The sequence below is a fragment of the Morus notabilis genome, unplaced genomic scaffold (assembly GCF_000414095.1).
Source record: "Morus notabilis unplaced genomic scaffold, ASM41409v2 Scaffold384, whole genome shotgun sequence".
NCBI classification, from domain to species: Eukaryota; Viridiplantae; Streptophyta; class Magnoliopsida; order Rosales; family Moraceae; genus Morus; species Morus notabilis.
The window spans coordinates 1,429,567-1,444,042 of record NW_010387635.1 but is presented as its reverse complement, the minus strand read 5'-3'; the positions used below and the strand labels follow the sequence as shown (position 1 = coordinate 1,444,042).

Below are 14,476 nucleotides of genomic sequence, written 5' to 3'. Positions count from 1 at the left end.
AAGACAATGCCATTGCAAGGCATGGAATTCATGGCTTGTACTGGTTTTACAGCATAAATGTTCCTAGCTATCTACTCCAACATGGAAAGAACACCATATATCTTTCTCAAACAAGAAACAACGACCTTTTACAAGGACTAATGTATGATTACATCAGACTAGAAGGACCTCCTCTAACATGATTTATACATTATACATACGTGTCATGTATAGAAAAGGACTACAAATTATTATTCACTCATTTATATTATTTTTTTAAAAAAATTATTAGTTGATCTTGATGGAAAATAAAAATAAAAAATAAAAAATAAGCGTTTCCATCTTTTTATATTGTTTCTCTATTGTAATTTGTTTGTTCATGAAAAATATCAATAAAGCATTTTACATTTATAGGGTGGTTTCTGGATAATCCTTTGGCTTCAACGACGAACCTAATTATTAGCTTGTGGAGCATACTTTACTAATAGGTTCAATTACATGTTAAGGATCTTAAATTGTCTTGCTCTCTATTTACAAGTTACAACATTAACAAACAGTTGATAAACGGTTGATGGTAGAGAGAACTACATGAGTGTTTGGTGTATAATTTGTATCATAATTTGTATCATAATTCGTGACTCATTATAATTTTTTTTTTTTATAAAAATTACACATAAATTAAAAATAACTTTAAATCATTATTCTAAATTCGTAAATCAAACGTTTTACACTTATAATCACCGGACTTTCTAATTCTACCCTTTTAAAAAATTATATCTAATATTTTAAATACCATTCAAAGGGCATTTATATATCTAATATTTTAAATACAATTCAAAGGACTAAAATGCCCTTGATTCGATCTAAACCCTAACAATTCCTCTTTTATTCTCTCTCATCCTCCCTTCTCTCTCTCTCTCTCACGAACTCTCTGCTCAAACTCTTTTCCTTTCTCCTCCGCCGGCATCAAGTCTCTCTCTCTCTCTCTCTCTCTTCCCCCACCTTTCTCTCTCTCTCTCGCGACCGCTCTATACTTTCACGAAGCTCTGTGCGACCTCGCCGGTGACGCCACTCGTGAATAGCGATGGATCTCGGCGACCTCGACTCCGATCTACAACGACGTCAGATCTCCGTGGAGCTATTGATCTCGTCGATCTCATCAATTCACCACTAGAGATTCTGCTACTCCATGCTTCACAAGGTCTCTGCTACATTTTCAAATTTGCTTCGTTAAAATAATGTTTCCTTACCATAAAACACTAGTGCGTAATACACACTTAACTTTCTTTAAAAAATAAATAAATAAGTGGTGGGCCCGACCACCTTCATGGAAAGTAATTTCACACGAAATTTCGTTCTTTTAATTAATTTAAATTTTTAATTTAAATTTTATTATAATTAAAAATTCTTATAAAAAATCATATTTAATTTTTTTATTAGAGTAAAAAATTCTCACATAAAATCACATTTAAATTTAAATTAAAAACTTAAATTCACATACTAAACGAGTAGTAATAGAGTAATCACAATCCAATTACTCCACTGCCGTGCTTATTATTCAAAGTCCATTCAAAACTGATTTCCGGAATAGAGATATGAATGTGCATATAGATCGATATGAATCTATATATAGAGTTAGCGATATGGGTTTTTTTTTCTAGACCTTTTTATCTGTAGTTCATATTTTTAATTGTTATTGTTTATTAGAATCATAAATAAATATAAATTTAACAGTTAAAAATAAAAATTATATCAGTAGTATATTTTTTCAATGGCTACCGGAAAAATCCCCTGTATTGATATACCTATGATATAGGAAAACGCTAATTAAACTGATTTCATCCTAATTAGAAATTTAGAAAATTACCCAACGGCACATTTTTGCAATTAAACCAGCTCAGTGATATATTTGCCACAGTATCCCACGACAAACCATAATGTTTTTTGTTTTGTTTTTTTTTTTTTGTTTTTTTTGGGTTTTTTTTTTTTTTTTTTTTTTTTTTTTTGGCCGATCTGTTGTGAACAACTGTACTCAAACTAGTACGAACTAATTCGTCCTAAGAAAAAAACACAGAGAGAAATCAAAGAGAAGATCTTCACGTCACTGCCGGGCAATTATTAAACATTATTTTATTTTCAGAGAAAGTCCCGATTGACAAGCCAAGAACATGTGTACACAAGTACCTCGTTCCCTTAGAGTTTAAATTTTTAATTTAAGTTGATATATAATATTTTTTAAAATTTTTTTATTATAATAAAAAAAATTAAATTTAATATTTTTTAAGAGTTTTTTACTGTAAAAATTTAAAATTAAAAACTTAAATTAATAAAATAAACTAGGTTAAAATTTATTTTAACCTATGTCAGCTGTTAAAGGTCTGTTTTATTTGTTAATTTGAGTTTATAATTTAAGTTGAGATATAATTTTTATAAGTATTTTTTATTGTAATAAAAAAATTAAATCTGATTTACAGAATTAAAATTTGTATTAACCCCGGCCAGCCGTTGACTAAACGTTGAGCATCTGACGACTTTTTTTCTATATAATCCAATCGTTTCATCATTCTTTATTGTCATAAATTCTTCACTCTCTCTCTCTGTTCTTTAATAGTTCGTCGTTAAATCCTCTACTTTTGGTCTATTTCATATTTACCCTTTTTGTTGGAAGAGAGAAAAATGGCGGCATCTAACGGCGAACGCATTACCAAGAAGGCCTTTGGATGGGCGGCTCGAGATTCTTCCGGTGTTCTCTCCCCTTTCCATTTCAATCGAAGGTAAGTAAGTTATAGCCAGTTTATTTGTTTGAATCACAGTTTAATCTTTTTTCACTGTAACGTTTTCTCTCAAAAAAAAAAAAAAAAAAATTTACTCAAATCCATCAACTAAACTAGATTTTTAACTACTTCTTTTCTTGACCATTAATAAACATGCTCAGGATCTTGTTCGATTTATTCTTCATTTCAAATCCAAGTTTAGATGAAGTTTTGCGCGTCTGAGGAAGATCTAAGCTTTGGGTATTGTTTAAATATGTATTTGATTTGCAGGGAAACAGGGGAGAAGGACGTTACGTTCAAGGTGTTGTACAGTGGGATATGCCATACGGATCTACACATGATCAAGAATGATTGGGGCATTTCTCTCTACCCACTTGTTCCCGGGTACGTCCGTGCGTTTTACTTACGGCTGGTTCGATTCACACGTTTAAATCATTATGCGTTTGGTTGATGGATTTGTATCGTGACTCGTTATTATATTTTTTTCATAAAAAATATAAGAATGAATTTAGAATTATAATTCTAAATTCATAAACTCAACGTTGATTTAATAATTTTAATTTTAAATTCAATTTTTATAAGAGAATTATAAGTAAAAAAATTTTCTTAGTTAAATGTTTTGTGAGAAAAAAATACTACAGCAGAAGGAGAAAGGGTCGAATCCATTGTATAATTCAGAAAGAAAAAGGATGTCTTAACAAGTAACTTTCCAAATCCCTCTTTAAGTACTCATCAAAGTGGAACTGATTTTGGACGCATATATACAGGCATGAACTGGTTGGTGTGGTGACAGAAGTAGGCAGCAAAGTGCAAAAATTCCAAGTTGGTGACAAAGTCGGTGTTGGGTACCTTGTTGGATCATGCAACTCATGCGATTCATGCGTCAACGATCTTGAGAATTACTGCGCCAAAATAATACCCACGTGCAGTGCTGAGTACCACGACGGAACCACCACTTACGGCGGTTTCTCCGACCTAATGGTGGCCGACGAGCACTTTGTGTTTAGAATTCCTGACAACCTTCCCCTTGATGCCACCGCGCCTCTCCTTTGCGCTGGTATCACTGTTTACAGCCCATTAAGACACTTTGGGCTCGACAAGCCCGGTACTCATGTAGGTATTGTCGGGCTCGGTGGGCTGGGCCACTTGGCCGTGAAATTTGCCAAGGCAATGGGGGCTAAGGTCACTGTGATAAGTACCTCTCCTAGCAAGAAGGTTGAAGCCATTGAACATCTTGGTGCTGACTCGTTTTTGGCCAGTCGCGACCAAGATCAATTGCTGGTACATACATAATTGATTCGATTAGTTTTATTTTTTAATTAATGACTTTAAACAGAGTTTTTTTTTTTTTTAATGTTTGATTCAATTAATGTTGTTGTTTTTGGTATTGTGAAGGCTGCAACGAGCACCATGGATGGTATTATTGACACTGTTTCTGCAGTGCATCCTCTTTTACCTTTACTTGGTCTATTAAAGTCACAAGGAAAGCTGATTATGGTTGGTGCACCGGACAAGCCACTTGAGCTACCAGTTTTTCCTTTGCTGTTGGGTAAGTTTTGCACACGCACCAAAAAAATAATAATAATAATAATATTTAGACATCATGTTCTGTGCTAACTTGGGATGTTCAATAAATACGAAAACGGAAAATATTGTACTATTTATAAGTCTGTGGATCTTAGGAATTTAAAAATATATATATATATATATCGAAAAAAAATTATTTTAGCCTATCAAAGTTTGATACATATGATTAGGGTTAAAATCCCGCAGGGACAAATAGAAGCACTCCATTTTGATTTGTTATGGGGGGGAATAATAATGCAAGTGTAAAGTTTTATCACGTGAGAAACTAATGTGATTTGATTGATGATGACACAATGTAGGAAGGAAAATGGTGGCTGGAACTGTCACCGGAGGGATGAAAGAAACACAAGAGATGATAGATTTTGCAGCCAAACACAATATTACATCTCAAATTGAAGTTATCCCAATGGATTATGTAAATACTGCTATGGAGCGACTTAAGAAAGGAGATGTCAGATACCGTTTTGTCATTGATGTTGGGCAAACATTGAATTCTTAAATGTTCTCAAGATGTGAAATTCTGAGAATAAAAAACTGAATTTGATTGATTGTCAGCTTTTTTTTATTATTATTATTATTTCTTTCAGTATCTCTTGACTTGAATAAATGAAAGGATTTGATTATCTGAGAAACAAACATCATGATGGTTTTTTTTTTTGTTTTCTTTTTTTTCATCTTCTTCATTTTACACTACAAGAACTGGGATTCTCATGGCAACGACAAGTGGTCGCTTATTCATTGTCATCTTTTTTAATTTTAAATTCTAAAAAAGAAATAATAGTGTTTGTAAGCTTTTAATATCTCGACGATATAGTCGCTATAAAGTTCATTATTGCATTCTTAATTCTTATGTAAGCCTTGTATAGTTGGCTTATGGTAAGCGCTGAATTATGGATTAGTGGGAATTAAAGGCGTTTGTGTTTGAGATGAATCACAAATCTGTTCTGGCGGTATCTGTTGAGCGTTGGCAAAAATAACAAAAGAGAAGCAGGCCAGGTTTGACTGGTCACCTAAGGGAAACCAGTGAGTAGGCCGTAGGGATACGTGGTCAAAATATATTCTAGTTAATTTCCTCTTAACAACTTTTGTGTTGCCTTTTGTCCTATAGCATCTACATAGCTAACCTTTTTCCTGATCATCATCTATATAGCTACCTGATTGGTGTAATATGCCTCTCAAGAAAAATATTATAATATCACGTACTGTAATAATCAATTGTTTCCGTCCTTTTGTTTAATTACTTGTAGTTGATCCAATCATGCGCGGAGGAAAGGCAACGTTGAAGAAGCAAAACGGCTAGTTAATTCTAGTTGATTCTGCTACATTATTTTTCTCTTTTAAAAAATTTAAATTAAAAAAATTATAATTATGAATTATAATTTTAAACTCATGAATTAAATATTACCTTATTAACCATATCATATTATGGTCTGTTTAGTTCGTTGATTTGAGTTTTTAATTCGAATTAATATGTGACTTTATGTGAAAGTTTTTTAAAGTTAAATGTGATTATTTTTTAAAGCTTTTTATTGTAACAAAACTTGAATTCTAAACTCGAATTGATGAAATAAATGGGGCCTTAGTCCTTTTCGTCCATCAAATTATTAAGGCACTATTCATTTCGCCGATTCGAATTTAGAATTCGAGTTTTGTTACAGTAAAAAGCTCTTAAAAACAGTCACATTTAACTTTTTTATTATAGTAAAAAGCTCTCACATAACGTCACATCTCAACTCAAATTAAAAACTCAAATCAGCGAACTAAACGGATCCTTAATTTTGTAATTTTATATATTAGCGCACGGATTTTAACATTGAGTCTTTAAAATTTATGCATTAATCCTCTTATCCCAAGTCCCTCTTCTTATTGTCCCTCCAACCAAATAAGGACCAAGGTCGAACCCCTTTAATTAAGATCTGTCACGAGATAAATTGTTAACGTACTTCTTAAAGTCATCTCTTTTCTAGTGGTCCACATATTCTGAGTCCTCAGTCTTATTCAAATCATGAATTAAAAGAAAGACACAATATCCTAAAGCTCCGGCATTAAATTCTGTTAAGAAGAAGCACAAGAAAGGGATGGTTCAGGCTTTTTCATATCAATATAAATATGAAAATATAGGTGGGCCATTCTTTATTAATATTTTGATTGCAAATATAAATATTACTTCTTAGTAATACTTTATTAATACTCCGCATATCAATATCTCATTTTTTGGTTGTAAGACTTTATTATAGGTGGTAACAACATGGAAATACCAAACGCGAATCTGCATTGTAGAAATGGGGTGGCTTTTGGCCTTTGGGGGATCTTTGTTGTATAATTCAAAGTTGTTAGTTATAAGCCTGTAAACCTATAATCAAAAGGCGAAATTATGCAACTACCACTTTTTTTTTTTTTCATAAGTGGCAAGACTGCCTAGAAAAGCCCCACCAAACTTGAAAGTCATTGGGTCTGTTCTTTTAGAATGTGTTTTTGAGTTGAATTTGAATTATAACTTGAGTTGAAGTTGTAACTTGAATAAAGTTGGAACTTAAAATAATGTAAACTTTATATATATATATATATATATTTCTTCAGCATCAAGAAATGTAATAAAAATATGTATTGTGGAATTATATAACAATTATTTGGCTCTTAATCTTATCTCCATGAATTAGAGCATATCAAAGTAAGGTTTTCAAATGTCTTCTAAATCTATTGGGGTACTTCCACGGTACCGATAATATAAAGGTGTGTTTGGCTGCCCAAAAAACTCAAAAAATATAACTCGAGTTCTAACTTTATTCAAGTTCATATTCTTTTAAGTTTAAACTCGAGTTTGAACTCAAGTTTGAGACTAAAACTCGAGTTTAAGTATCCCCTTCAACTCGAGTTCAGAAACTCAAACTCAAATTAATAAACAGTATTTTTTCTTTTCTTAAAAATATTATAACTTTTTCGTTTTAATCCAGATTGAGATGATTTTTTTCTATGCATTGACAACGAAAAGACGAATAAAATCTCACCCATATACCATATTAAAATTTTTCATCACCATTGAGTTTTTATTAAAATACTATCTAAATACAAATTGAAGTTTTGACTCACTTAAACACAAACTCAAAAAAGATTATTATCTCAAATCATAACTCAAATGTACACAACTAAACACAAACTCAAGTTACAACTTTAACTCAAGTTATAACTCAAATTTAACTTAAAAATTATACTCAAGTCACACTTCAAAAGAACAAACCTTAAATTTTTTAATATTACATCTAATTAAAATCATATCAAAATAAAATATGTACAATATATATATATATATATATTTATATAATTTCTGATATTGACCCGACCCCAACCACTTAAATCGAAAACAAACCATAGAAATCTCAATCCATTAAGCTAGAGAACATATCCAAAGTAAATTGGAATCAAAAGGACAAGAAGCAGAAGAACCACGTCATTTTCGAGGCCAACTCGTCCTTTCTTGACAATTACATAATTTGCTGCCGTTTAATTTATTGATTTGAGTTTTAGCTTAAATTAAAATGTAATTTTTTATTATAATAAAATTTAAATCAGTAAAATAAACGAGACTCACATTACTCTGGCCTCTCCTCCAATCCCAATGGACTTCCGAAATTTACAAATTCTTTTGATCCGTTATCACTTGCCCTATTTTTTTTAGGCCCTGTTCACTTTACCGATTCGAGTTTAAAATTTAAATTTTATTATAGTAAAAAAATCTCATAAACAGTCACATCTAACTTTTTTATTATAATAAAAATTTTTCATATAAAATTATATCTCAATTTAAATTATAAATTTAAATTAATAAAATAAACGGATCATCTTCAACAAAAAACCATGTCTTGAGCAATAAAAAAAGATGAACAAGACAACTGAGCCAGCTCAACAGTCAAATGAGAAGCCAAATGTTTCTTTCCTTCTTCTCTCCTGCTTGGGTTCAAACAGACGTCACTATATCATCAAACTAGATGTCGCCATTAGGACAAACATCGATAGTACAATAAAATAGCAAGCTTTCCTCTTCTCTCCCAAAGTCCCCAAGTCCCCAAGTACCATTACATACCGCCAAATATGGATGATTTATACTAAGCCTTAATGAAAAATAAATAAATAAATAAAACTTCTGACATTTTGCCCGTGAAGCCATTCACAAAAAAGAGCTCTGTAGTCTGAGAGGTAAAAAGCAACAGAGAAGAGCCACTCAATAAGCCATAATATTCATCTCCTGCCACCCCTCTTACTCATTGTCCTGTTTCTCTCTCTCTCTCTCTCTCTCCTCCATACCATGGAGATTCACTCTCTGATTTCATTTCACCAAAACCAACGGTCCTGATTAACTGGGGTGTCCTCTTCTTCATCTTTATTCCCCCATTTCTCTGCTAAGCTAAGCAAATCCCAAGTTCCATAAACAAACACAATCCTTTTTTCTTTTCTTCCCAAATGGGTGCACAAAATCTCTCTGTATTTCCACTTGTTCTAGCAATTACATTCACATTGTTCTCGCTCAGAGGAGAATCAAAGACAAATTGGGGAGATATCCAAGTCTTGAAAGAGTTCAAAAACGAGTTGGATCCCGACTCAGTGAGTCCGGGGTCGTGCGTAAGCTCATGGGACTTCAAACTCGACCCATGCGACAACCTCTTCAGCGACAAGTTCACGTGCGGGTTCAGGTGCGACTCAGTGGACGAGTCAGGAGCGAGTCGACTCACCGAACTCGCCCTCGACCAGGCTGGTTACTCAGGCTCACTCGCTTCCCTCTCCTTCAACCTCCCTTATCTCGAAACCCTAGACCTTTCCAACAACTTCTTCTCCGGCCCAATCCCCGACTCGCTCTCGAACCTGACTCGGCTCCGGCGACTCGCTCTTTCCGGCAACTCATTCTCCGGCCAGATTCCGGCGACCGCCATTAAAGCTCTATCGAGTTTGGAAGAGCTCTTCCTGGATAACAACCGGTTGGAGGGCGAAATTCCGGGGAGTCTGAGAGGTTTGAGTAGCTTGAAAAGGCTTGAGCTTCAGTCGAATAGTTTCTCCGGCGAGTTTCCCGATCTGGGTTCTCTTCAAAACCTCTACTTCTTGGACGCGAGCAACAACTTCATCTCCGGCGAAATCCCGGAGAATCTCCCGCCCTCTCTAGTCGAAATCTCGCTCCGAAACAACAGCGTGGGAGGGAAAATCCCGGAGGGTATAAAACGACTGTCGTTTTTGCAGGTGATGGATCTGAGTCACAACCGACTCGGTGACTCGGTCCCTTCGTTTCTGTTCACTCACCAGTCTCTGCAACAACTGAGTCTCTCCTCGAACAGATTCTCGTCCGTACATCCGCCGTATTTCCGCGGCGTTGTCGTCGAGAGCCAGCTCATAGCTTTGGACCTAAAGGACAACGAAATCGGCGGGTTTTTGCCGTCGTTTTTCGCCCTTATGCCGAAGCTCTCGGCGTTGTCTTTGGAGAACAACAAGTTCACGGGGATGATCCCGACGCAATACGCCGTTAAAACGGTTTTTCCCAGTTGGGGAGTTTCCCCGTTCTCGAGGCTGTTGTTGGGCCGGAATTACTTGCTTGGGCCCATACCCGGCCCGTTATTGCAGCTCAAACCCGGTTCGGCCCATGTTGAGCTCACCGGTAACTGCCTGTTCCGGTGTCCCGAGATTTTCTTCTTCTGCCAAGGCGGTGAGCAGAAATCTTTATCCGAGTGTAAAGCCTTTGGACCTATAATTCCTTGAAAAAAAAAAAAAAAAAAAAGATAATATTTCTTTTTGTTTTTTTTTTCCCCCCGTCTTTTTGTATGTTTGTTGCGGTCAATGTGGAACTAAGTTTGTTTTATATTTAGTAAAGAAGATCTTTTGTTGGATAAGCGAAAAAGAAGATTTTTTGTTGTCAAATACGAAGTGATTATTTATGGGAGAGTTCTTGTCTGGAAGTACATGACGAAATAAGTGATCTAATCTAAACACTTTAAAGTTCTAAAACGGCTTTAGATTTAGAAGTTGTATATTTTGGGATTTTTCATATTTTTCTTTAATTTGTATTAATGTTCCTCTGGCACACGAACGTTACTCCCCACGTGATGTTCTTATCCGTGGAACAGACGCGCGGATTATGGAAAGCTTGGTTCTCCGATGATGTCTGTTCCACGCGCCAGTTTAGAGTGTGGGTGATGTGCGTTTATGGGCCCGGCCCATATTGAGTGATCCATCAAATAATAGTGGCCTATCAGAGCTTGCATAATGGGCCGTACTGCATGCCCTTCTGTATATGACTATCACAGCGTTTTTGTAGTGTTAGGGAAATAGTAGAAAATAGGCCGATATGAAAAGTTTAAGAAAGTATATAGGTTAATTTTTAGTTATAGAAATTAATAAGTCATAACTTGTTAAGTTATGGTTTATAATCAGATAAATTATGGATAAATTTGTTAAGTTATGGTTCATAGTCAGACAAATTATAAATAATAATTTGTCAAGTTATAGTTCATAATTAGACAAGTTATGGACGAAAATAGTAATTTGGCCTATTTATTAACTTCTGTAAACTATTGGCCTATTAATTTTAATTCATCTCAAGTGTGAGCATATTTTCCTCTTTCTCCCTAAAATATAAATAAGAAATTTTAACTTCTCATTGAGTTTCTTGGGTTAAGTTGTTAGTTGACTTGGTATCAGTTGAATGTCGCAGGTTCAGTTTTCACAATCACCTTCATTTAATACCAAGTTAACTAAAAATTCTGTTCAAAAACTTTTTAAAAGTTGTTAGGGAAAAAATTTTATCAAAAATTTTAAAAGAATTATTATTAAAATGTTTCATCTGTTACATATCTCTCTGTTTTTTTTTACAAAAGAAACCAATTAAAATTCTTAGGTTTTTTTCCAACATTAAAAAGTCAAAATGGAGTTCGTTAGCACTTTTCATCAAGTTTTATTGTATAAGTTGTTATTTTGTTGAGGGTCGATGCTTTTCAATTGCACTATGGACTTACTAATTCTACCATTGAACGACTCTACATCAAAGTAGTTTTCTAAACAATGTTGTAGTAGAAATAAGTTATATTGAATACATTTTATTAAAGGTATATTTGGCATATAGTTTTTTCATGGGTTCAAATCTATGATTTTAATTATATTACAGTGTTTCTCTTACACAAAAAAAATTGAATTTCAAAGTTATAATTAAAATCATTAGTTTGCATCCATATACCAAACTGGCTTTAAATTTTCTAGTTTAAGTGGTTACTTGAATGTACCATATTGAATAAAAACTAAACTATAAAACTTTTGTAATAATTTATGTGTATAGATTCTTAATTTAAATTTCAAACTTTTTTTGTGATCAATATATTTCTACCGATTGAAACTAAAAATAATATCATCAAGGTGAAAGAATAATGATTACACAATCAAAATATTTTTGCCAATCACTACTATAATAAATAATAAATAATGACTCAACTTATTGAGTTCTTGGGTTAGGTGATTATTTGGCATGGTATTAGAACTAGTTATATAAGGTTCTAGGTTCGAATCTTTATAGTCATCAATTATGCTCTGATACTATGTTAAATAAAAATTTAACTCAAAATTTATTTTTCACCCTTTTTATAAACATGGTTAACTCACATATACGTTGAGTTTCTACCAACTAATGCATGTGCTCTCTCTCTTTTTTTGTTTTTAACTAATAGGTTATACCATATATAATAAAAACTAAAAAAAAAGAAAAAGATTAAAGATACTTTTAAAACATAAAATTTTATACTAGTTGTTGAGCAGTGTTGCCTACTTGTCTTGCAATAATTAGATAATTAACTTTTAACTTTTTAAAGAAATATTTTGTAAGAATTTGTCTTTTTTTTTTAAAACCACGGTGAAGCACAAGCATTATCTCAGAAAATGAAAAGAAAATTGAATTGTGAATACATTATAAATGCACACTCAGTCAATTTTGGATCATCCTATTACTATGTAATATGTTTACATTAACTAGCAAATTAATTAACCGAATATAAATCATGTCATGTATGAAAATAATTCTTATATTAGATAGTCTAGTGTAGGTACCAAAAAAATTACATAAAATCTTTTATCACATGTATACGCATTTCTTAAAATTTTAAGTATCTCTAAAAAGGCCTCAAATACTAATCATTCCTTTAACGAAATTGCTAGTTGGTTATACCATACTAATCTTAAATCATTTCCAATGACATGCTCTTTTCATAATCAGTTAAAACACACCCTCGAGCTTCTTTCTATATTCATAATCAGTTAAAACACACACTAGCTGCAATCTCAAAGGAGAACATTGCTTATGGTAAAGATAAAAGATAAAAGTTGAAAGTTGTAAACTATTATCCAGGTTTCTGAATATATTAGACCATCTCCAATACAAATACTAATAGTAATTGTATATTTAACATTAAACAGTGTGATATAGTATGTTATTTTCATTTTTACTCTGATGCATAATGCTATTTGAAGTGTTAAATCTATTTTTTCCCATAATCATTGAGTTTTAAAAATCATAAAAGTAAACTTTTATTTTTAAAATAATTAGAAACGGTAAAAGTTGTAATAATTATATGAAAAAGTAAAAAATTCAACTAATAGTAATCAAATGTCAAATTTCTCATGCTATACTTGAGAAATTTACCACAAAGTCTAACATATAAAAAATTTAGCACAATAAATAACATTGCGTTGAAAAATATTTTTTACACTCAAATGTTAAATTTATAATTAACACGTCAATTATAACACTGCATTGGATCACATTGAAATTAAATGATATGTGGTATATATAGTACTCTAGATTCTATAAAATTTTAAGATTTAGAACTCTGGACAATGGTCATGAAATTTTTTGTCGTTACCAAAAACTTATCCTATCCAACAACTAATTTTTTTGCCAATGTCTAGTATATAGCAACCACAATCAGGACAGAATTTGAGTAACCGTCATATGCTCGTGCATGTGTGAAGCAATTCTTGTTAACTTTTTTTTTTTTTTCAAGAATGCGTACTAACTTTTGGTCCTAGATAATTATTGAATTAGAGAGACAATTTTTATATAAAAAAAATGCTATCTATTATTATCAATTAAAAAAATTAAGATAGAAGAATTTGAACTCTACATCTTATTATAGAGTCAAGTCAGATTATACATACAAAATGCTACTGAAAAATGTAATAGTTTCTGTCAAGTAACTTTTTATCCTGCTATCTTATCTGAATTGATGCGTAGCAACATATCAAGTGTGGCAAAGCTTGCTCTTTTTTTTTTTTTTTTTTTGCTAATTTGTAATAGTGCTGAAATTTTAAACAGACCACTCACAACCATCCTAAAATACTGATTTTTTATCCGAAATTTGACCCGATCCGTCCAAAAATTTCAGACCGCTCGTCTAAGTCTAAAAATACTCTTAAACAGGCCGCGAGCTTGTATTTAACTGCCCGAGCCTAGCCGGGCAGCCCGAGCTTATATTTGGCTGCAACGCTCAAAACTCAAAAGTTAAAAAGTATCCAGGGAAAATGTCTAGTGTCTATGAACCATGTGACACACTTCTCGATGGAGCGTGGATTAGTTAGCTACTTAGATATGACTATGAGCGATTCCACTTTTATGTCTTTTGAGTTTTTAATTTAATACCAACACATCATGACACGTCTGATGAGCACCAACACATTTTCGGGCACTATAAATAGCCCAACAAAACATCTTCTCCAACATTCAATTCCATTCCCACAAACAATTTCCATTTTCCACCAAAAAAGAAAAAAGGAGATGATTCCCATTCAGTACAAAAAAGCCTTCTCTCTCAATCTCATCTTCTCTCTCTTAATTCTCTCTCTTCTAGTGATTTCTGAGGCATGCCATGCAGTAGACAAACAAGCACTTCTACACTTCAAGCACAACATCATTTCCGACCCTTCAAAACTCCTCCATTCATGGAATCCTTCCTCTGATTGTTGCTCTTCATGGGAAGGCATTGTTTGTGACTCTTTAGGCAGAGTCATAAATGTCTCTCGCCCTGGCCTTTTTTCATCAAACGACATTCTTTTTGACACAATCATGTCCGGTACTTTATCTCCTTATCTGGGCAACTTGTCTTCTCTTCGAGTCCTTG

The 14,476-nt window shown here is 33.0% G+C and overlaps 4 protein-coding genes across 4 annotated transcripts in view; all 4 read left to right on the top strand.

The window, feature by feature from the left end:
• Positions 1–204, top strand: part of LOC21409377 (probable rhamnogalacturonate lyase B) — a 9,008-nt gene extending 8,804 nt beyond the window's left edge. The window contains 1 exon segment of the mRNA XM_024177063.1: positions 1–204. This exon segment is cut by the window's left edge and continues 10 nt beyond it. Within this exon segment, the coding sequence (XP_024032831.1) occupies positions 1–182 (182 nt within the window). The 3' untranslated portion in view covers positions 183–204.
• Positions 205–2,557: 2,353 nt separating this feature from the next.
• Positions 2,558–4,976, top strand: LOC21409376 (probable mannitol dehydrogenase). Its single transcript, XM_010115097.2, has 5 exons — positions 2,558–2,753; positions 3,024–3,137; positions 3,521–4,034; positions 4,149–4,302; positions 4,640–4,976. The coding sequence occupies exons 1-5, from the start codon at positions 2,656–2,658 to the stop codon at positions 4,837–4,839; spliced, it is 1,080 nt and encodes a 359-aa protein (XP_010113399.1). The 5' UTR covers positions 2,558–2,655; the 3' UTR covers positions 4,840–4,976.
• Positions 4,977–8,398: 3,422 nt separating this feature from the next.
• LOC21409375 (LRR receptor-like serine/threonine-protein kinase FLS2) lies at positions 8,399–10,207 on the top strand. The gene has a single exon (XM_010115096.2). It carries the CDS (start codon positions 8,799–8,801, stop codon positions 10,077–10,079), a length of 1,281 nt encoding a protein of 426 aa, XP_010113398.1. The 5' UTR covers positions 8,399–8,798; the 3' UTR covers positions 10,080–10,207.
• Positions 10,208–14,100: 3,893 nt separating this feature from the next.
• LOC21409374 (receptor-like protein kinase 2) overlaps positions 14,101–14,476 on the top strand; it is a 2,099-nt gene continuing 1,723 nt past the window's right edge. Inside the window, exon 1 of the mRNA XM_010115095.2 lies at positions 14,101–14,476. This exon is cut by the window's right edge and continues 1,723 nt beyond it. Within this exon, the coding sequence (XP_010113397.2) occupies positions 14,134–14,476 (343 nt within the window). The 5' untranslated portion in view covers positions 14,101–14,133.

Excerpts from the sequence above, each read along its gene's own strand:
- LOC21409376 (XM_010115097.2), top strand. The coding sequence starts at position 2,656 with ATGGCGGCATCTAACGGCGAACGCATTACCAAGAAGGCCTTTGGATGG. Across the intron at positions 3,138-3,520 it reads CTCTACCCACTTGTTCCCGG|GCATGAACTGGTTGGTGTGG; the intron begins GTACGTCCGTGC and ends GCATATATACAG. Across the intron at positions 4,303-4,639 it reads AGTTTTTCCTTTGCTGTTGG|GAAGGAAAATGGTGGCTGGA; the intron begins GTAAGTTTTGCA and ends GACACAATGTAG.
- LOC21409375 (XM_010115096.2), top strand. The coding sequence starts at position 8,799 with ATGGGTGCACAAAATCTCTCTGTATTTCCACTTGTTCTAGCAATTACA.